At 40.0% G+C, this 23,824-nt stretch overlaps 1 protein-coding gene across 1 annotated transcript in view; it reads left to right on the top strand.

Annotated features, from left to right (window-relative positions):
* GLIS3 (GLIS family zinc finger 3) overlaps window positions 1–23,824 on the top strand; it is a 452,130-nt gene that overhangs the window by 373,885 nt on the left and 54,421 nt on the right. The window contains exon 6 of the mRNA XM_054727311.1: window positions 11,994–12,138. Coding sequence (XP_054583286.1) covers window positions 11,994–12,138 — 145 coding nt within the window. The remainder of the gene's footprint in view (window positions 1–11,993; window positions 12,139–23,824) is intronic.

Consider the following 23,824-nt stretch of genomic DNA (forward strand, 5'->3'; position numbering starts at 1 on the left):
ATGTTCCTCCAGATGAAGTTTGAATCTGCCACTGACTATGTCCATTTATGTATCATGTTCCAGTCAGAAGAAAAAAAATAAGTAAAGATGCTTAGTGTCAGTTTTAGAGTAATAGTGACTTAGGAGGAAACGGTGTTTTCACAGACATAACAATACAAAGAGTCCATGCTGAATGCCTCTCTGATTTCAACAAACTTGTGAATCTCAGCTCCCCAGCTCTGTCCAGGATAGCTAGATAGTAGTACAGATTTTGGTAAGTAGGACATCTAAAGATATCCTCAGAGTGTTCTGAAAATGTTTTGTTGTTGGTATTGATTTCCAATATATTTGGACTTTTCCGAAGTCCAAAGCTAGCTATAGTCTTTTTTAAGGTAATATTTATCTTCTAAAACTGCTAATATCTTGATTAGGATACTGTTTGGCCCCAGACTCTGTTTATGAAGCTATGCATAAGAACCCAGAGGGTTCTGATAGACTCTTTAGGCTGCATCAATAGAGGTAGAAAGTCTGGAACAAGGGATGTGTTTGCTCTGTTATAATTTGTCCTGGTCAGACAGCTGGTTCACTGCATTAGGATTGAGATATCTTTGTTCATTGGCCATTGAGGTTCAGTGCTGAGAGAAACTGGGGTGGTGAATGGAATAATAAACTACATGGGAGAGAAGGGACTGACACATTAGTGTCTTCTGTGTGCCAACTGCTTTGTGAATCTTCTCATTTAGTTCTGAAAGTGACCAAGATAGCACAATGGCGTTATCCTCATTTTACAGAAGGGAAACTAGACTCAGGCGGGTGACTGTATCTCCAGGATCGCACAGTAGTTGAATCACAGTTTATCAAACTAAAAAGCCCAAGCTCCTTCTACTAAAGTACCTCTTAGATATAAAAAACTAAAGGTGTTCAACCTATAGAGAAAAAACTGCTGAAGGAGGGCTGACAAAGAAACTAATTCATGGACCCTTTCAGGGCTGAAATTCTGTAATATTTTGAGGCTTCTCAAATTAAAAAAAAAAACCACACACAACAACAAACTATAAAGTACAGTGTGAGCAAAATTACTCTGTGTGGTCTAGTACAAGAGGGGAGGAATACACCCCAGTGGGTGGAAATGATGGGGCAGCAAATTACTATTCAATTTAAAGCAAACTTTCTAATGATTAGACCTATTTAGCAATGGAGGGAACTGAGTTGTAAGGGAGTGAATTCCCTGCCATCAAAGGGGTTTGGACAAAGGCGAAGCTGCCAACATGTTATGTGGTAATGTTGCGCAGTTCAATACCATACATTTAAGTTTAAATTAATTGAAATTAGGTAAAATAATTTTTAATTTTATCCAATTGCACTACCCACATTTCAAGCTTTCATTAGTGGCTACCAATAGTACATCACGGCCTTTTTCCGTCATTGAAGGAAGCTCTGTTGGATAGCACTGCTGTAGAGTTGGCACATGAGATTATTAGACTCTAGTTCCTTTCTACTTTGAAATTGTTTCTGTAAACATTTCCCATAAATAAACACTAGTTTTGTAGTATCTACACTAGTACTGATATTTTATGTCTCTTATTGAGATATACCCCAGCATATGTACCAATTCAATTATTTTGGTAGGTTCATTAATCAGCTCTGGATAAAAATTTTGGCCTATGGAGTCACTGCTAACCATATAGGCATCTCAGAAGTTCAGGGTGCCTGATTGGACAATATCTCCAATTCCCAAAGAGGTTTCTCCTAATGCTATTTTTCATCCTTGTATTTTTTCCTCTTTGCAAATTGGTCATTCACAAAGGAAGTTAATTTGATAGCAGATTGTGGGAAATTAATTACCTATTATAGGCCAACGCCACTTCATAAATGTCAGTGCTAAAGAATCTCCTACAGGGAGAATTTTTAGATTCAACTGGAAATTAGTTGCAATTAATATAATAGGTTAACTTGTTGTAATTATTTTTAAGCCTTTGGGCAATGAGTTAATTCTCTGAGAGCTGCATTGCTCTAAGTGTCATAGAGAATGCTTGATGAGAATGTTCTGGTGCTAAACATAACCCTCTGGGGGAAAAGCCTACTAGTCTCTCCTTCTGGCTGAGTTTCTCTAGAAATATATTTTGGTGGCATTTGATTTCTGGAGAACAAAGGAAAATCCCTACAAGATGATGCATAAACATTTATGTCCAGATAGACTATACTCATTGGAGAAAGGGAAAACAAAAGGCCTTTGATTGTGCCTCATTTTCTTTGGAAGTGTGTCTCACGGCAGGCTCGCAGAGTGCCTTTGCTCTTGGAGTAGAATGTAATAGTACTGAACATGGAAGAATCTGGGCCTCTTTCCCTCTCCTAATTATTTCCACTTGACTCACTTAGTCTTGGACGATTATTCAGTCATATCTGAAATGAGAAAATGATGGGAGTAGAATTTCCGTCTCTTGTTTCAAGAGCTTATAAACATTAACAGAATAGTCTTGAACAAAACAACAAATAAAAATCACAATTGACGGTGCCTTGTTTTTACGTATTAGGAAAAATCCCTGCATTATTAGGGAAACAGCTCAAATTTCCAAATGGAGGAGCCTTGTCAAGCCCTGATGGGTGATTTCATTATCAACGTTGAAAAACTATCATTTGGAACAAATATTCCATATTGGGAGATTGTACAGAAGCTCAGGAGCCAATTTGTCCTCTTGCACCTGGATAGAAATTAAGTCCTATAATGGGTCATTGAAAATCAGGATCATTAACAGTCAAAGACTCAGCTTGGTTTCTGAGACTCAGAGCTGTCCCATTTCTTCCCAGTATGTCCATGAGCCTTAATGCAGGTTTATGCTTAGACAGATGCATAGAGTTCTCATAGTTGCTGAGAGCTAGATCAAGACTCCACATGCATAAAAACTTCCTGACAACTAGAACTGTAAAAAATTAAAGTTAACTGCTAAGATGAAGAAGTCGTCCATGACTGTAGGGAATCAAGCAAGCAAAGTCTGAGAGCTACTGACTGGGGTTGCTGTTGGAAAGTCTTACATAACTTAAAGGTTTGGCCCGATGATATCTGAAGCCCCTTTGAATGCTGATTATTCTTGTAAATGATGGTTTTGTTTTTTATGTATCCTCCACAGTTATGCTTTTAGTGTTATGCATAATATGTCAGAACACCCCACTTTCATCAAATACCTGATTACTGGACCCCTCGCATGTGGACACATCAGGGACTGAAAAGCAGGGGGGAGTGTGCATTTGAGCATCATGGAAGAGCTGCTGATTGGCTCTCTGCGTTCTTGAACCAAATCAAAATGTGGGGGTGTTTACAACTAGTAAGTCGGGTGCTCCTGGAGCAGACTGTGAACCAAAGATTCAGGTGTGTGTGAGTTATTAAAGAAGTGCCCCCTGGAGAATCTGATAAGGAATGAGGGAAAGGGAAGACGTTAGGCAGGAGTGGGAGCTCTGGAGCATAACTTAAAGCTCCGAGTTTATTGCACTTCAAGGCAAAGGAGCACTGGGTAGTTACTTGTGTGTGTGTGTGTGTGTGTGTGTGTGTGTGTGTGTGTACGCATGTTTGTGGGGAGGAGGTGCTAGCTGTGGCTAAGTACACTGAGCTGGGGATGGGCACACCAAAGCTGGGGAGGGGCTGGCACTGAGCTATTCCAAGTGGCCAGAGGGGATCTGGGCGGAGCATCAACAGCCTCTCTGTTGTAGTTACTATTCTTTAAAAATTCTCCATTCCGAGGGTAATTCAAAAAGGACCTCATTGTATTTCTTAGACACATCTGTATAACACTAGCAATTGTCACCTCCTTCAGATAAAGACATGTGTCTCATTCTTACAAATCCAATTGGCACTGAACAGTTTGCCAGGACACTAATCCCATCCTGCCAGGTGCTTCGGACTTAAGTCAGTCAGCCAGGTCCTGTGGACTTTACAACACCGCTGTGCAGAAGAAAATTCTAACAGGAAATAAAACCAATACACGTGTACAGATGCAGAATTGTTGAATATAGACTGCAGCTCTCCCTGGACCCGGTGTGGGCTGGCCTGGTTGGAAGGGGCTTCATTCAGGATGTGAGCAGGAGATCCACTGAGAGGAGGAAGCCACTCCAGGCAGGAGGGGTGAAGCACATAATAAAAGCAATGCTTGCAAACAGCAGGGCAGTGATCTTGAAAAGAGCAGGGGCCTTTGTGGAGGCCTGGAGGAAATGTCTGTCCCTGGCGTGTGGGAGAATCACGTCACAGAGGCTTCTTGTCCTAGTCTTTTGGGACTGGTGTGCCAAACAGAAGGAGAGAATATTTGTATCTTGAGTATGACATAATAAACTCTATTTTAAGAGAGACCTTCTGAAATCCCAAGATGGATTGGTGAGGGTAGATAGCCTGTATAGTAGACAGGTTACTATTAGTGGTCCAGTCCCATTCTTGTCCCTGACCCCGCCCTCTGATCTCCAGCTGCCCACCTGGATGTCCTTGGATCATCCGAAACTTAACACACCCCAGACCAACCTGCTGATATACCTCCAACCTACTCCTCTCTTTTCTTTTGCTGTTCCTCTTGTTCAAAGCAGGGGCCATCCTCGATTCCCCAGTTTCTCTCAGATTCCACATTTCATTCAGCTCCACCTTCAAAACACAGACTGATGGCCTCTCACCACCTCTGACTTTAAGCCATTGGCATGTGTCATCTGGATTATTGAAATAACCCCTTACTGGGCCTTTCTGACCTCCTCTCACCTGTTTTCCACACAATAATCAGAGCTATTTTATTTTTATTTACAATATAAGACAAAACAGTAGCTTTCTGCTCACACCCTCCCATTGGCTTGCTGCTGCAATGAAATCAAATACTAAATCTTCCTGTGTTGGAGGCTGGACATGACTTGCCTTCTGGCTATTGCTCTGATCCCATCTCCACCCTCTTCCCTTTGCTGCCTTGCTCACCCTCTCAGGTAACTGTTCTTAGAGCCACCAGCTTGTTCCTGCCTTAGATTTCCCCTTTTGTGTTCCATCTGCATAAAATGCTCTGGCTGCATGGTTTGTTCTCTCTCTTCATTCAGGTCTCAGCCCATAATATCCTCTCCTCACAGAGGCCCTTGCTAACCCCCCGTCTAAACCCATGGGAGAGCACAGAGAAGTGTGCCATCCTACACAGTCTGGCTCAGCTTCCCAGAGATGGGAGGAGGAGGAAGATCCAAGGGAGGAGCAGGGAGTTAGAGAATCAGGAGAGATAAAGTGGCGTGTCCCCTCTTGGGGAGGAGTGCTGTGGTCAGGGATGCCCCTGGGTCAAGATCATATCATGTCAGGTGTCCTGGGGCCACTGTTTGTGGTTATATGTAGCTGTTAAGGAATAACACGTGCCATGCTTTATTTTTCTCAGCTGCAGGTATTCATGTTATTGGCCCAGGACCAAACCAGCTGACAAAGCCCTGGGAGTGGGGAGGGGAGGAACAGTGGCTACCAAACAGCAGTGGTCCATTCTGTTTTTCCCTCTCTACTCCTACAGAGACCCCTTCCCCTAAAGGACATGGTGTCAAGGTCTGCACAGTGGTGATGAGATATACTGGGAACTTTTCCAGAGGATGTGGGGGCCATTTGCTCTTTTTCCAACTAGACCAAGATCAACCGATGGGTTTATGGCTAAAATACAAAAATGTCCTAAGAGGAAAGGGTGTGTGTGTGTGTGTGTGTGTGTGTGTGTGTGTGTGTGTGTGTGATGGGAAAGGAGAATATTGGGATGGGTTTTTTCTTTAGTCAGTATAACACACTCAGGGAGTGTGACTTTGGGTTGACCCAAATCCAGGCCTGACCTTGACCCAAATCTAAGCCTGACCTTTGCTGGCTGCATCATTCTAGCTTTTCATCTCTACATTGGAAACCACAACAGTATGCACCTCCTAGGGTTGCTGTTGTGAGACACCTGGTATTGAGCACACAGTAGGGATTTCGTATGTAGTTACTGAATTGAAATGCAGTCTTGAAGTGTGTGTCATGGTGAGTGTGCACATCCAGCGCTTTGCTAAGGGATTTGTGTGCATGATGCTCTTTTCTTCCTGACCTGAAATCCTCATCCTATGATAGTGGTTTTCAAAGCACATCCTATATCAGGATTTTCCAAAGAACCAGCTGGGGGGAGAGGGAAAGAGAGAAAGAAAGATAAATTAATTGATTTCAAAGATAAATTAATTGAAATTGGCTTAGGTGATTGTGGGGGATAGCGTGTAAGAAATCTGTATGGAGGGAACTCTGGCAAGAGCTGATGCTGCAATCCAGAGGAGGAATTTCATTTTGAGGGAAACCGTAGGTTTTTGGCTCTTGAGACCTTTCACAGATTGGATAAGTCCCTCCCAGATTCTAGAAGATAATCTCCTTTACTTAAAGTCAACTGGCTTTGGATGTCAACTCCATCTACAGAATTCCTTCACAGCAACACTTAGTGTTTGATTGGATAATTGGGTAATGCAGTCAAGCCAAGTTAACACAGGACTAACCTCATTGTGTCCATACCTCACTGCTCATGTGGGCTCTCAGAGGAGGGGAGGCAAAGTGCCTCTATGGCTATGGATAGTAATAGGGGATGAGATGAGTCTCCCAGGAAGCAAATGGTGGAGACCTTACAAGAAAGAGTTCCCTGCTTACTAACACTAAAGCCAAAGTGCTAATTGACGGCTGTGGGGTCCTGCATGACCCCCCACCTCACCTTTCAGACCTCATTTCCTGTGTTTCTCTTTCTCACACCCCACTTCAGCCACACGGGCCTCCTTGCAGTTCCTCCTTGATATGTACTTAGTTAATTTTCTCAACTCCTTCAAGTCTTTGCTTGAATATATTTTCTCAACCAGGCCTCCACTCTCCCCAACATTTCCAATCCCACCTAATTCTCTCTTTTTTCTTTTTTTCCATAGCACTTACCAACTTCTATACAATTTACTTGTTTAGTTAATTGTTACTGTTTACTCCGTCCTTCAGAACATATACTCAGTGAATATCTTTGTTTCGATTGCTGATATATTTGAACCCTCTGGAGCAGTGCCCGGCATATGCCAGGCATATGGTTGAGGCCCAAGAAAGATTTGTTCGATGAATGAATGAGAAAGATAAGGAAGGACAGTGCTACTCTGGAATGAATGGGGTATGGTTAGGACAGCTGAGTTCGAACTCCAGGGGTGCCATTCATATAGATTACAATGCAAATAAAGGTCCCTGGTGTTGTCCAACACAGCAGCCCTTTACACTAGATAATCAGTGGGCTCCAATTTCACTTCTTTCCATAAAGAGCAGTAAAGGTTCCATAAAAAGCAAGTCTCTCTCCTTAGAGCAGGTATTAAACTGGATTGAATTTTTAACCCTTCTTATCCCTGTGAAAGAAAATATCCAAATTGATTTTAATACATGAATCTCATGGAACCATTTATTATTTTGAGGTCTGAAGAGAGACATAATAAGAAATGGTTACATAAAGTTCATGTGTTAAAGACAGTTTGGTTTTTATAAGTTCCTATTTTCATAATTTGTTTTCTCTCTTCATAACCAAAAAACATTTAGCTGTCCTCAGGATTCTTAGAGCCTGATGCTTCTGTAAGTGTGATCCCCAGACAAGCATCATCATCATGGCCTGAGAACTTGTTTGAAGTCCACCCCAGGCCCACTGAGTCAGCAACTCCGGGGGCCTGCAGGTGCATGCCCAGGTCTGAGAACCGCAGTGAGAAACCATCTCCCATTGAAAAATTTTCCTCTTTCTTTTTTTAATATTCCTAGCAGCTAAGAAGATGTCTTTGAAATACACATTTTATAATTTGTTTCATATCCATAGTTGAGTTTCTTACTCCAAAGATGAAACCATATTTTATTGAAAGACATCCCTCCCAGAAGATTCTGCTGTGTGCCTCCTGCCTCACCCATTAGGCATTCCTGGAATGTTTAAGAGCCTGAAATGATCTGGAAGGCCCTTTGCTGGTCTAATCTGGGAGGGAGGGCAAGAGGAACAGTAAACTTACATATCATTTCATTACTGCATTACTATGCATAGTGCTCTCCGTTGGCAATTTTGCACAAGGTCCTCAAGGCTTGTTCAATTTAAGAAGCAGTTTCTAGAACCATGCCTAATCTCAGAGAAAACCAAATTAACTCTCACCACAGAGTCAGATGGAATCCCACTCTTAGAGAACAAGAATACTTGTTGAAGCTGAGGAAGAAGTTCCTGCCTTTGACTCCAGGAGTAACCCTGGCCATGAAATTCCTTGGAAAGACCTCATCCATACTGATAACTGCAAAACCCTAGAGTAACTGGTAATAGAAAGCAGAGAGACATCACGTCTGTGCTTAACAGACCATGTGGGCCCCAGATCACATTTTAACAAAGGAAGATAAATTAAAAGTGATCACCAGAACTCATTCTTAGCCTTGATTTTTTTCCCCCCAGTTTTCCTTATGCAGCATGTGTTAGGTTAGTACCAAAATAACAAACATACTTTCCAAAGGCCCTGAGAGGGCTAGGCATAAACTCAGACAGTCTTGGTCAGAGATTCCAGTGAGGCAAAGCTGAGGAAATGATAATAGAATTATGTCTCATTCACCCCATGTGTTAAATGCTTCTCCCCTATACTTAGGGTCATATTCTTGGACTAAGACCTGAACATATGTTTGTCTCTTTAAGAAGCTTTTTGAGATCTGAGAAATATTGCTCTCTAAACAGTAACTTTGCTAATGTTGTGTGTGTTTGTGTGTGTTTCTGATCAGAGTGTGGATAAGAGTCATTGTTGCTGGCATGCTGGAAGTGTTTAACCAGCTCTCTATATAAAAAAGGCCTCAGTTTCTAGCATTTGCTAGGGTCGATGGTGTATATATTCTTATCATGATTGATTTCAAACTATCAATCTGACATCATTGCATGGAAAGTTTGGAAAAGATACAGCCTGTTGACACTCTTGGATTGGTTTAAAACCAGCCTCCAACAAGTCGTTGGAATGCAGAGAATTTGGAAGCAGAGGAAAGTATTAAACACACACACACACACACACACACACACACACACACACACACACACACACAACAGAGGAAATAAATTCATGATAATGACAGTAGGAGCAAAAATCAGTTTTAATATTGGATTACATTTTCTTACAGTGTTTTGTCTGTGTTTTTATGTCATTGTTTCTATATAATTTTGTGTTTTGCTTTTATCATCATGAGCATTATTTTAGTGGTTGCATAATATCCCATCAGATTGATATGAGTTTATTTATTGGCCTTAATTGTGGACATTTAAGTAACATTTTCTGATTTTTGATATTGCTATAAATAATACTCTATATCAATGGAATATTGGGTATAAATTTTCCTTCACCTTTCTTCTGGGTATATCCTTAAGCCAAATTTTATGACCAAATGGTTTAAATTATGGGTTTTGAAAAAATATTGCGAGATACCACTAGAAAGTTTGTACCAATGTACACTTCTACATTGTTTAAGATGGAGGAGGTCAATGTGGGGGGGGGTGGAGGAGGGACATCTGAAATACTTTTAATAATAGACAAATTTTTAAGAAAAGAATGCCTCTCTCGCTGTACCTTAGCTACCACTACTTTTTAAAAAAGGTTTTATTAAATTGATAAGTTAAAAAACATTCACATTGCATTTCTTTATAAGTGTGCTGTATTTTTTAATGTTTATTGTCATTCTGTTTTGCCTTTTTAAAGTCTTACGTTTATGCCAAGGCTGCGTGGTGAGGCAATCCCCACCCAGGAGATTCTGCTGTGTGCCTCCCACCTTAATCATTAGATAATTCCTAGACCAGAGATGATTTAAGAGCTTTAACTGATCTGGAAGGACCTTTCCTGGCTGTCTAATCTGGGAGGGAGGGTGAGAGGGACACTAAACATACTCCCTCTCCCCACTACATCTCTGGTTCATCTTCTGTTTCTTTTCTCTGGGCCCCAGGCTCACACCACTCCAGCCTTACTGTTCCTCAGATAATCCAGGCACACCACAAGGCAGACAGGTTCTTCCTCCCTTTATGTCTGTAAGGCTCACTCCCTCGCTTCTTTCAAAGCTTTTTGCAAGTGTCATGTCCAAGAGGTTTTCCCTGATATCCTTTCTAAAATTGCCATCCCTCCCCCATTCTCACTGTCTTTCTTCTCTGCACTATTATTCCACTCTGGAGTATACTTTCCCTAACATGGGATTCCTAGAGTCTAGAGGTGTATCTGACAATAAATATTTGTTGGATGAATAAGTATCCTCCAGCCCTGGGTCTAAAGGTTTACTTTTGTCTTACTAAAGACAATATTAACTTAAGTATTTCCTTTAAATACTGGAGATGGTAACTACTTGCAATAACTGTAACAAATACATTGCTAGATTTTTAAGGTATTGTATTTTTATATAGCAGAAGATAGAGATTTTTATGTAACAATCTCACGTTGTGATTTTTTCCTATTTGAATTATACTTACAGAATTCTTTTTCATAAAGAGATCAGGTAACTTTTCACCTAGACTTTATTCTAACATTTTTTTTTTGATGTTTTGTCTTTTTATTTTATTTATTTATTTTTTTAAAAAATACACATTTAACTTTATCATTGTCATTTAAAGCTTGATTTTATAAAACATAATAAGACATTAAGAGTTCTGTATCAGCAGAATTTAAATAGGAGAAATAGTGACAGCTTTGTAAGTGTAAATTATATACATTAAAGTCAAATAATAGTGTTTTTTTTCAATATGGAAATTATACAATGAAATAAATGGCAAAAGGACATTCCAGGAATACTGTGGGCTATCAGTTACTTTAGGACTAAACAAAGATGCTGAATATTCAGATTCCTTTTGCTGTTTCATATTTACCTATACTCTAAGTCAAGCTACTTGACCGAAAGTTCCTCAGAGGGAGGATAGGGGAGGTTGGGAGGAGTGGGGAGAGATCAACCAAAGGACTTGTGTGCATGCATATGAGCCTATCCAACGGTTAAGTTCAACAGGGGGTTGGGGCATCCGTGGGGAGGGGTGTGGGATGGGAATGGGGAGATGAGGACAAATATGTGACACCTTAATCAATAAAGAAATTAAAAAAAAATATGGACATACATTGCTTGTAACCACTGATCACGAGATCATGAAATACTTAAACAATATGGTGGAACAACTGAAAGACTGGTTGTACAAGTGCTCAGTGCAGAAGCTGGTGGTGGTCATCTTGAATATTGAAAACAAGGAGGTCCTTGAAAGGTGGCAATTTGACACTGAGTGTGACAAGATGGCCAGAGATGACAGTGCACCCAGAGAAAAGTCTCAGAAAGCCATCCAAGACAAGATCCACTTGGCCATCAGACATCATAGCTATGGTGACATTCCTGCCCCTGCTGGAAGTTTTCTATTCTAACATTTTTATGATTTGATTTTTTTTTGTAACTCTAATTAATAAAGACTTTATTTTGTTATTGTGATAAAATGACCATCTAAATGTTTTTTTGTTATGTAACTTACTGTTGGGGTTCTATTTCTGTTAATGACATTGGTGTTTTTTTTTTAATCGTGCTCCATAATATTTTAAAATTTAACTGTGTATTTTCCTGTCATGTAATATCTATAGGCACCAAATCTCAATGGACATTTCTGAATTATCTCCAAGATATTTTCATAGTGGTATCTCTGTATTTTAAAAGCATTTTCCAATCTGGACTAAATATACTTGAGTTTGTTTTGTTATCGCTACAAGTTCTGATAAGATACAGAGCAAATACAAGGAAATATAATAGGAAGTTGGGTTCTCAGAAGTCAGAATATCAGGACTAAAGTCAAATCTGCCTCTAGCCACATATTTTTTTTCCTGAAGCACCTGCCAGGTGTTATGAGGATTGGAAAACTGACCCTTTTATTGACTCTCTTAAGCCTATAGTTATTGCTTGATAAATATTTGTGGATTGAATTGCATTGAACCTTAGGGCATGATGCCATTCCAGGAAGGTATTCCAAGGAACAGCTTTCCTTTCCATCTTGTCTGTTTTCTCCTTTTCGTAGTTGCGGTCCAGTGCAGAGCTCCATCCTGACATGCTCACGGATTGCCTCACCGTGCAACCCCTGCAGCCGGCCACATCCCCACAAGATGCTGCCACAGATGGGGCAGTGGGATGCTCCCCGGGGCCTGGGCCCGATCTCTATCCAGGTAATCACAGCAAAGGCAGGCCCAACCACATCAACTGATTTTCTCTAGGCACCTTCACTCTGGTTAAAGGGAATGCTCACATGAGAGAAATTCTTCTAATATCATCTGTATTTTGCTTTATCAGTGGACTGCAAATTATCACCCTCCGTACCGTCCCATCTGAATTCTGAGCTGAGTTTGGCAGCAGACTTTTTTTCTCATTAAGAAACAAAGTAAAATAATGCATTAACTCTTTTAGTTCTGGGCTTTGTCAAAAGTTCAATGCACCCAACCTCCCCAAGTATCTTAAATTTATTAACTGATATAGACTCAAAGGAAATGCTTCCCCCTTAAGCAGGTAACAGGTTCCATGTGGATTTCTTAATGGAACAATCATTGTCTTCTTTGCATTTTAAAAGGAAGTCCCAGGTCTAAGAAAAATAGCATACCAGTAAACCAACTTGTAAGAATGTCCATTATTGTTTGTTAACCATTGCAGGGGTGGGGGAAGATAGAATGGCACTCCTAGACACCTAGACCCACTTCCTTCTGCCTGGGTTTGAATAAATAGATGACTCTATATTTGAAAAATTTCACATGTGTAGTGAAAAATAAGAAAGGATTAATTTGCAACAAGGAAGTTATTTTTTTCATTTATTTTCTTAGCCTGGATTTTTGTACATCTTTCACCCTCATAGTGATGATGTACCTCTGCAGACATAATTGATTAGCGTCCTCATGTTTGAAAAACCCTTACTGTCATGCTATGACTCTGATAGCAAATGTCCCACCAGCTTCACATTTCAGACAATGAGAGTTTTCTACTGTTTGTGGATTGCAAATCCCACTCCCACCCCATCTGATTCCAGAGCCAGGTTTTGGCAGCAGACTGTTTTGTTTCTTTTTCTTCTTTTTAAATGTACTAATAAGCCATGAAGAATTAAGAATTTACTGATGCATAACAGTGGAATAGGGGAAAGACATGCTTGTGTAACTTTATAAACTCAACAGTTCTCAGTTGGTCCAAAGGCAGGGGAAAGGGCATTAAGCAAATACAGTGTTTCAAGAAGGTCAGTCATCAAGACACCAAGAGTCAGTGGCCCTTTATCAGTTGCTTTGGCTACTTACTCTTGGAGACCAATGCAGCTTCTGCTTTTTGAGAACCTGGGACGTGAGATTAAAACTTACCTGAAGGGCTGAACAAATCTTACAGAGGTTTGTGGTACAGGTACATACGTACACATGAAATACGTCAATGTACAATGTTTTCAGCACACATAAATATTTTGTAGTAGATATATACATGAAAAAGTTTGACTAGCTTTTGTTTGTACATATGTCTGTTGGATTTGCCACATATTTGATATATGAACATTTATTTTAGCACATTAAGTTAACAATCAGTTTAAAACAGCCAATATAGCACTCTCTACTTTTTTTTTAATCTGCACCCAAATATATGTTTTTATTGATTTTTTTTAGAGAGAGCAGGAAAGAGAGAGAGAGAGAGAAACATTGATCAGTTGCCTCCCATATGAGCCAAGACCGGAAATCAAACTGCAACCTAGGTATATGCCATGACTGGGAATCAAACCCTTAACCTTTTGGTGTATGGAACGATGCTCTAATTCTATAGTCTGTAAATCCATGATTTTACTAAAGACCTGGAAAACAACAGTTAAGAGTCAAATCTAACCAAAACCAATTGCAAAATGGCCCAACATGTAATATATTTTCTGGTGATGGGATAGTCTTCTTCATTTAAATCTCTTGGAAATGGATTTGGAAAGCAATGATATCTCTATCTTTGCTGTGTGTAGCATACATCTGTGTGGCTCATTTTCAAAACTTAGGAGTCACCTTTTTCTTGATGTTGATTTTTATATTTCTGGTAGTGTTTTCAAAGTTTTTAAGTGATTTAGTTTGAAATGGGTTTGTCATTCCAAATAATTCCTCTCTCTGCACATGATACATTTTTAAAAATTATTATAGTTGTTTTACAATTGCAGTTTACTTTCAATATTGCTTTGTATTGGGTTCAGGTATACAGCATAGTAGTTAGACAATCATATACTTTGCAAAAACGGTCCCCTGATATTTCCAGTATTCAACGTGCACTAAACATAGGTATCACAATATTATTGACTATATTCCCTACTAGAGGCCCAGTGCATGAAATTCATACACAGGGGTGGAGGGGGGTGTGGGGGGAATTCCTCAGCCCGGTCTGCACCCTCTCCAATCTGGGACATCCCTCTTGCAATCCAGGACTGCTGGCTTCTAACCCCTCTGCCTGCCTGCCGGCCTGATGGCCTCTACCTTGCCCCCCTGCTGGCCTGATGGACCCTAACTGCCTTGGCCTAAGCCGCAGTCTGGCCTCCCTCTGCGGGAGGCGACCTGGCAGATCAGGAGAAGGTGCTGCCCGCATTACCTCGCTGCTGCTGCTGCCACTGCTGCCACTGCTGGCCTGAGCCTGGGCCCTTTGCAGCTTTGTCCAGAAGAACATCCAGAAGGTCGTCAGGAAGATGTCCACCCTAATTAGCATATTACCCTTTTACTAGTATAGATGCTGTACTTTACATCCTGTGACTGTTTTGTAACTGCCAATTTGTACTTCTTAATCCCTTCACCTCTTTCTCCCAGTCCCCTCTCCCTACCCACCTCCCCAGCAACCACCAGTCTCCTCTGTGTACATGAGTCTGTTTCTCCTTTGGGCCTCCAAAAAGATTTTGAGCTCTTAGTTTTGAGCCTCCAGCTCATGCAGGCGAGCTGCTATAATGGCAAAGAGCCTAAGTTACCACAGTATCAACAGAGTATCTTCAGATTGATTTGAATTTTCTGCAACTATGGCGACATTTGAAACAGGCATGTGGCCATCTTCCTTTATCCTGGAATTTTACTCCTTGAGTTAGCTTATAACTGTGAAAGTTTATCTTCCCTACTTCTTTTTTTTATTCCTGCTTCCCTCAGGTTCTATTTTACTTTCTTTGTTCTTGCCTTTTCTTTAAAAAAAAAAAATGGTTATGCCTTCTGTTTTGCTATGTAGACAACAAACAGAACAAAACAAGGCAGAAAGAAAAACTAAAAAAACACAAAAATGTTAAGCCTTTCTTCTTCCTTTTAAAGTTCTAAAAATCCACTTGCCAGGAGCGCGTGTTCACACGTTTCAAACCTGTGCTAAAGATCTGTGGAAAGAAGCCAAACAGTGAGAGATGCCAAAGGAAAAGGAAACTGTTTATCAATTAGTTACATGTAAAATCTGAAGTGTTAGGGCAATTTGACAAAGATTAAGACTTGGCTTAGTGGCAAAAGTACTTGGAGTCATTCCATTTACATTCTGTTATACAAAATTGAGAAAATATTTGTTTAATGATTGTCAAGCACTTAGACTTTTAAGTGCTAGCAAATTGATTTACAATAATTTTTTTTTGATGGACACCTGTTCAGTATATATGGGCATAGGATCAGAAGTAGTTTAGCAAGGAGCACCATGATTTTTTTAGAAGCTACCATTGAGGACTCATGTTTTGAAGAAGTCATGGTTTTGAAATGGAAACTTTTAGTGGGTAGCAGACAAGGATTTGTGAGATTCTGGGAGAGGTATAGTTGGCAGAGCATTAAGATGGACAGGGAAGATGGCAGTTCTGACACGAACAGCTCTTGCAAGTCTCCTAACATGTTGGCTTCCCTTATTGAAACAAACCTTTCAGTCGATAAGTTGGAGTTTGACTGGAAAGGAATGCCTGAAAAGACTTTTATTTCTGTGGGAGAAAATAGTACCCCAGATTAAAGCAGCCAAATATCACTTGAGGCCTTACTGAAGATGATTTTAAAAGTGAGGTGTTTATTGATCTACTTGGAAATCCCGGGGCGCCCCCGGCCAGCTCCTCAGCTAACCTGAGAGCGATTTAGTGATCTAGCAGGAAGCCTGGACAGGGATGAGCAGTTCTCAACTATGACTCACTTACATTGTCTGTCTTTTTGTTCAAAAGTGCTGTACCCCAGATAGTACTGTCTTGGCCAGCCTGTAAATTCAGGTGATTTGTCTGATCATCTGAGGGAGAAATATTTCACAGCCAGTAGATCGACGTGTGAATGCCACTTTTAAGGCTTAATGCCTGCGTAGATGTTCTCATCAGCTCCCCGGATGAAGGGATGAAGCAGATAAGCCTACAGTTAGTCGGCAATATCATGGACAGCCTGGACCAGTGCCTGGTCCTGACAGAGAGTCCATTCACTATCAAAGAACGCTGGAGGATCTGTCTGGTGAGTGATCACAAAAATTACAGTTCCCTCCAAATCAAAACTGTACTAGAGGCTCAATAAAACATGAGCTTTGCAAATGGTCTTGGCCATGAATACATCGTAGAGACCAGTGTGGTTGAGGTGTTTGAGACTCACAGAACCCCATCATCAAGTGAGGAGCTAGTGCAGCTGGAACAAGGATATCTGCAAGAATGAGGGAATTTTATTGGTACCACTTCTATTGGGTTTTTAAATAATTACCATGTTTTTAGAGCTATTGAATTATCCCAATTCTGAATGTAACTTTAGATCTTTCAGGGGGAGAAAAGCGTTATATTCATATATTATAGGGGATTGTAGATGGAAAATAAACATATTTTTAGAGCAGGAACTTTTGAAGTCATATATTGTCATTCCCTTCGCTCCCCCTCATTACTGGGAAATGAAGGCTTCTCTCTTACAATAGCATCATTTTTTGTAATAAATAGCACCATATTAAATTTATACAGGATTTAACATACTTTGTGAAATGTTAATGTTTCATTTTAATGTAATTTTATGGGATGTTTTAAAACATTTTCTACATTCTTAAGTTAATTATTTGCTATCTTGGGACAACTTGCAGAGTTGTAGGGGTTAGAAATAATTTTCTATAAAACTGCCTTATATAATCTACTTTCAAAAAGTGGTTATTAATTTAGGGGCTTCATTAGAATGTTTTTATAATTGGCACACAAATTTCCCAATAGGTTAAACTTTATAGGAGAATTGTTGAAGATCAAATAACATAATCTATATAAATGTCCTTAAAAGGTCATAGAACATTATAAAACATGCATTAGTTATTACTTTCATTGCCTTCAAAACCTTGGCTTTGTTTGGAATTTACCAGGGGTGAAAAAGGGAAAGAACAGCTTGAAATTGGTGGTGGACAGAAGGTGGTAGAATGGGGCAACAGAAATGATTTATAGGGAAACATTTGGCAACAACATCTTTGTCATCTTTTGATGTTGCCTTGAACTGCTGTCAGAATCCTGTATTGTTCATGCATCTGTGGTTTATCCACCTACTGTAATTGGATTGCAGAATCAATGAGCATAGGAACAAGCCTCATTTTTCTCTTTTGTAGAAACTGATAGTTAAATCTACAGATTTAGCCTTCCCTGATCCTGAGCCAGTCCTTTAGTGTGCATTAACTAACCTGGCAAACCCGTGAAAATACAGATTGCTCTTCCTCATCCCCAGAATTTCTGATTCAGTAGGTCTGAGTGAGTCTCAATAATTTGAATTACTGCCACGTGTTTCTAGCAAGTTCTCAGATGTCACAGGGTGCTGCAGATCAAGGGACCACACTTTGAAAACTATTGCTCTGGATCATAAAATGTGGGAATGTGACTTCTAGCAAAACACAATCTTAATTTTGACTGATAGGAGTTACAATAAGAATTACCCCTAATTAACCAGATTTTGGAGGGGGGGGGAAGGGTCCTTTCACAGTGGATATGTATGTCACATCAACACGATGTACACTTTAAATGTCTCACAATTTTATAGTTCAAATGTCTTTCATACTTCAGTAAAATTAAAATTGTAAAGAATTTACAAATTGGAGCAAAATATTTATCTAAAAACAATGTGATGGAAATCTGTCCACAAGACAATTTAAGGCTGTGGCTGGTCTGCTCTATGTATATACAGTGATAAATGGAATAACACCATTCTGGTACTTATAATAAATAAGATAATAAAGATATTATCTATACATATTACAAAGATAATAAAACTAAATCAAATCATGAAAAAGCAAAGAAGAGTTTCCCTATAGAATATATTTCTACTCCATACTACAGAAAACCTATAGATGGATTTTAAGCATGTCTTCCCACCAGTGATACAAAGGCACTGCACATATTTTGATTAAGAGTGAAATCTTATAACCACCCAACTGAAGAAAATTAAAATTCCTATTCCCAGCCAGCACGGGGCACATTTGAATGTATGCTGCTAATGTTAATGACTTTTTATGTTTGAAAGCTGCTTAATTTGGTGGTTCAATTTTCTACATATTCCTTTATATTCATGTTAGTTTTCATACAAGATTAAGCTGAGTTATTCAGTTTTACAATATGTACAAGTTTTTGCTGTAAAAATATTTTTGTGGGTGAGTAAAACCAATTCCACAACTTCTGAGGAGGAGAGGAAAATAGTGACTCTGGGCGACTGTAGTTTTATTTCCTTAGGGCAAAGTTAGGGTTGTCTTTATACTATTATTTCTCCTTTCCCTCATTTTATGTTATTCCACAGGCACTAAAATGGGGTGTAAAAAGGAAAGGTTGGATCTACCTTGTTGTGTTTGGACCCCAAGCAGGTTTTAGGGAGCAGATGAGTGGCGAGAATCAGGACAGAATTTCTCAAATGAGGAACTAAAACCTTTTGTGATTAGGAAGTCATCGACCAAACTTCTGGATCCAAAGTTCTGATTTTCTGCTTCAACTGAATTACCTTCCAAGGAAAGAGAGATAAGTAGTTATGTCTCTTTCAGGTGAAGAGTAAAGAACATAGAAAGTGGTTATTTCCAGGTTGTTTGTAATCACAGCAAACATTTATTTTTTATACATGTGTGAGCACTGAGAATAAATGTGAAGAAGATTATAAGACACTACAATGAAGGACATTATTGAATTAGCTTAGATATTACTTTTTATGTTTTGCTATTAACGGTAATAAGAGAGCACGTGGCAGGCGCTGAATAGGGAGGGTTATTGTGGGATTGACTCATTCCAGGTGACCAGAGCACTGTTTCTGATCACTGGCTCTTACAGTATCTTCCTCACATTGTCAAGGAATGACCGTCCCATTCCGGTGCCCTGAGATCCTGGAACAATTAAGGCTGCTTGGACACCTGGCACTGATTCATCAGCAGTTACAGCTGCCTCCTTGGTGTTTTATCTGAGTTTTCCTGCCTGAGTTTCAAGGCTGCTCTGGCATCACTTTTGTGCCACCATTTCTAGTTGCCACCTGGGCTTTGCTTCTGGGCTCCAGTCCTGTTCTCCCAGGGAAGGTAGCTGCTCAGATCCGGCCTCTGCTCTGACTACCCACCAGCTCACCCTAGAGGTCTGTTGACACCTAACTATGTACTAAAAAGTCAGCGATTTAGCATGACTTTTTCCAATCTCCCTTGGAACCTTTCCCTGGGGATTTAGTAAGAGAGATGGCAGAAAGGGAACCTATTTACTATTGAAAAGAAAAGGGGATAAATGCTTATCAGCATGATAGGAAAAGGCACAGTGTGCTTAGCAAGTTTTGTGAGAGGTGGATGCACTTCAGGAACAATGCAATGCAGCAGCTGCCTCTGTGGTTGGTAAAGGAACGATCTAGCGTCCATAGTTTTGAAGTGTACTAAGGTACTATATAAAAAAGTAAGGGTGGGCAGCATTTAGTGTCTCTGTTCTTAAGTTATATTATTGGCCATGCTCTATGCCATCCCTCTGACCATCTGCAAAGCCAACCTCTATTTAAATGGAATATTTACAAATAGAAATGGTACTTCTTCCTTTAACTCAAATTTAATTTCCTCTCAATAAGATTGGTTGCCTGATTAAATGACACACAGAATGCTTAGAATACTGCTTAGCACATAGTAACTGTTCAGCACATATTAGCTATTATCATTGTTGCTTTTATCCAAACTCTAGAAAAATACATATTATAGTTCTGTAAAGCAGATAGGGAACAGTAGCTGTCCTGAGATACAGCAGTCCTTTCCATAAGAATTCAAGTCAAGATGAGGGCTCAGAACTCCCATATTCAAGACCTATCTTCAGATCTATAAATTCGACAGTTTTTCTGTTGCCAGGAAGAGTTGAAATATACTCAGGCTGGTCATACAGAGTACCAGCAGGCCAGGTTGAAAAATGAACTTAATCAACAGTGATGAATCCATGAGGGTGAGGTAGATGGAGGAATGAAGAAATAGGGTGAATGGCCTTGACCAATATGGTTAGTTGTACAGTCATTGTCCTGACCTTGCTGAGGCCTTAGTGTCCTTCCTGATGTCATTGACTCTTCCAGGTCATGTCATTTACCTCAAAGTATATGCTAAGGTGTCAAGAAAACTATTCTTGACTATTTATTTACCTCAAATTTAATTGCCAAATTTTAGAAACAGTCCCCTAGTCTTTTCATGATGGTTCTTAATAGTTAATACACAGGAGACAATTTATTGCCCTTCGAGCCTGCCTGCCTCCTGTTTTTGCATGGCCTGAGAGGATGGTTTTAAGATTTTATTTTATGTAAAAAAGACTACTAGCCTTTAGATGAGAACAGTTGGTCAAAGAATTGAGGACATTGCCTCTTGCCTGCAAAGCCTAAAATATTTGTTTCCCAATCACTGTTTTATGCTTACATCTGGGACATTTGTCAGTGACTGAGTGAAATCAAGGAAGTTTGTGGCTCCCATGTTTTTGATCAAATTTTGTTTTAAAAGTCTATCAATACATAGAGGTTTGTTTATTCCCTTAATAGTTTAGATTTAGCAGATACTGTAGTAGTCTACTAGCCCTGGGGTTTTTAGAGATTTTTCTGTAAGGCCCAGTATTTAAAGCAGGTGAATTTGGAAGGATCAAGACCATTATCTAGCACTCCTACTCCTCTCTGAGGCCTTCTATGGAACCCCAATGTAGTGTTTCTGAAATGGAATTACAGGTAAAATTGTCACACTGCAAGCAGATATCTACAGAAGCAGCCTGGGCCATGGTAGGATGGGTGTACGTCCTGATAATGTGATTCCCTCATAGGAAGAAGCTGCCTGAAGACTGGCATGACTTGGTTCAGTTATGATGAAGCCAGGGCTTGCAGAGATATCAAAGGGAGCAGACCTTGTTTTATTCTTCCCAGGTCTATTTTTCCTAAGAAGAGGAGTTTCAAACCCTTAAATATCAACAAATATGTTTTCTAAAAGCCAGGCCTTTTGTTGACATATAGATTGATGCTCAGGAGAAATGCAAAAAGTTGAAATATCAAACTTTAGGAACCCATCTGGTCACATTCCAGCCGGAAAGATGCTTACTTCCTCAAAATACACATTCTGCCAGCAACAAGGATGCTTGAAATTTACATAACTAAAGACTGAACCTTCCATTCCAAGCTAGAGAAAGTCTTCAAATAAGAATTCCTTGAGAAAAGCTATGTAGGGGCATGAATTCTTGATAACACACGAATGATTTATTAGAGTTAATCTTGAGAATAAACTAGGAGGTAACTAACACAGAGCATCTAAAGGCAAAATGGAAAGAGTGTCCACTTTGCGGGCAAAGTGTAAAAAAGGGAAAAAGGGGTTCTCTGGAGTCACAACAAAACCAACTTCATCAACTATCCAATTTTGCACAGGGCTCGTGGTCATTGCAGACTTTGGTTCCCCAGAAGGGCTACAAAGCTAGGAAAGGCAGAGATTTCCTCAGCAGAGTTCGGTGTTGATACATGAGCCTTTGAGTTGGCTACAGGAATATTGCATTGAAAATTGGAGTGGCTGGCTGTGCTGAAATTCTGTTTCCAAGAAGCCTTCCTGGTGAAATGTTTTCAGAAGTCACGTAGAAGTGGTGTGGGTGGGGTTACCTCCATAGTATCTGCAAGGGAGGAAACAACTTTTTCAGTCAACATGGCACAGGTGGGAGATAGCAAAGGGACGAATACTAAGGCATCAGAGAACTGAATACTTTTTACTAAAATTTTTGGTTTTGTAACCAAATTGGACTTTATTTCTAAAGAAGGAGATGAGAATCATTCTCATAAGAGCTTCCAGGAGTTGTTGGCCCTGCCTGCTTCATCTTCATTATGTTCTCCTACTCTGCCCCATATGGAAGATAAGGTAACAGACAGAGGCAATACTGACTTTCTCACAGGGTAGTCTGTTTGCCTGTTCAAATTATTTCATTAACATTCTGTGTTACTAACTCTCTGGGAGTGATTAGGTTGAGAGGCAAAGGGAAGAAAGATAGGTGTGAGATTTGAGGTTAGATTGGCATGCATTGTCTGGGAAAAGACCCATGAGGGCTGCATGAAATGTTGTTCCCAGAGAAGCAGAGAGAGCTGCCAGAAGAAGCCATTCGAATTGTAACAAAATGTCTTTGTTCTGAAATGCAGATGTTTCAGGAGCTTTTCTCAACACGAAGTTAATTACACTTGGTATTTCAGAATGTTTGATGGTAACCTTTGGCATCTATGTGAATATCATCAGCCATTATCTTCTAGTTGTATGGAGGTGTATTCCAGAAAGGCATATGAGCATGTATCCCCCCTCAAACACTAGTAACTTCCTCCCTGGCTATAAATCCAGGTGCCCGATGTGGAAATGTAATTGGGCAGACTACAGAGAAGTTTGGAGCTCATGTGGGAATATCTATTTGTAAGAGAACCTGAATATTCATGTAACTGTGCAGACATCAATACATTCTCATTTTACCTTACTTATTTCTGTTCCCCAGTGAACAGCACAGCTCTTAAGCTCAAAGTTAATAGGCATGTTCTTCAGAGATGTACCCTCTCTTACCTTAATAGAACATCTCCCTGACAGATTTGTTTATCAGTTGCTAGGTAGCTCTCCCATCAGGTGACACAAGTATATTTTCTTTGTCTTAGGGCAGTGGTGACAGTTGCCATTGTTTGCCATCAATTAGCTTGGGGTAGCATGTCAAGGATGTATGGGTGGTGTCATTTTAGTCTGACAGCCACACGATCTGGTTGAGAAGGGATTGTTTCATTATCCTCTTATCAGGGCTGCTGGATAATGATACTCTACACTGCAAAGTAGGAGGGGGGGAAAGACAGGCAGAAAGAATAGATTTTTAGGGATTGGCAGTATTAAAATTATTCATGCCTCAAGGAGAAGGGAAAGATTAGAGAAATGACTGTGCAAACCCTTAAGAAGCTACTTTTTCCTAATACAGGTGGAATGTGGAATGATGCCCTTCCTGATGGAGAGAGGAAGAGGGGAAATGCCCAGGCATAAGGAAGAAAGAAAGAGGGAAACTAGCCCCTTTTGCTGATAGGCAACAAGGCAAGAATTAGCGGTGGCATCCCTCCATTCTCCAATTAACCTCAATATCAAATGCAGCCTTCCCAGTGACTCAGGCCCTTTCCTTGTTAGAAAACTCCCTCTGGTTTTCGAATTTAGGTCCTGAGAGCATTTTCCACTGAAAGGCAGTGCAATTAAAGTGCTCCAGGGTGAAATGCAAAGAACTGCAGAAGGCATTGGGGCCCAAATTTTCACTCTTAGGGAGCAAAACTGCAGTCACCCCCAATACTTGTCATTTTCTTCAGAATGACTGAAGGGAAGTCCCTTTTGAATTCAGAAAACTAACCGTGGCTGGACTTTTATGCTCTTGGAGAAACAAACAAAAAGAAGTGCTGAAAATGTGAAACTACTTCAAGATAAACTAAGCTTCAAGAGTGACAATTGTGTTGA

The sequence above is a fragment of the Eptesicus fuscus genome, chromosome 15, assembly GCF_027574615.1.
Source record: "Eptesicus fuscus isolate TK198812 chromosome 15, DD_ASM_mEF_20220401, whole genome shotgun sequence".
In the NCBI taxonomy this organism is placed as follows: Eukaryota; Metazoa; Chordata; class Mammalia; order Chiroptera; family Vespertilionidae; genus Eptesicus; species Eptesicus fuscus.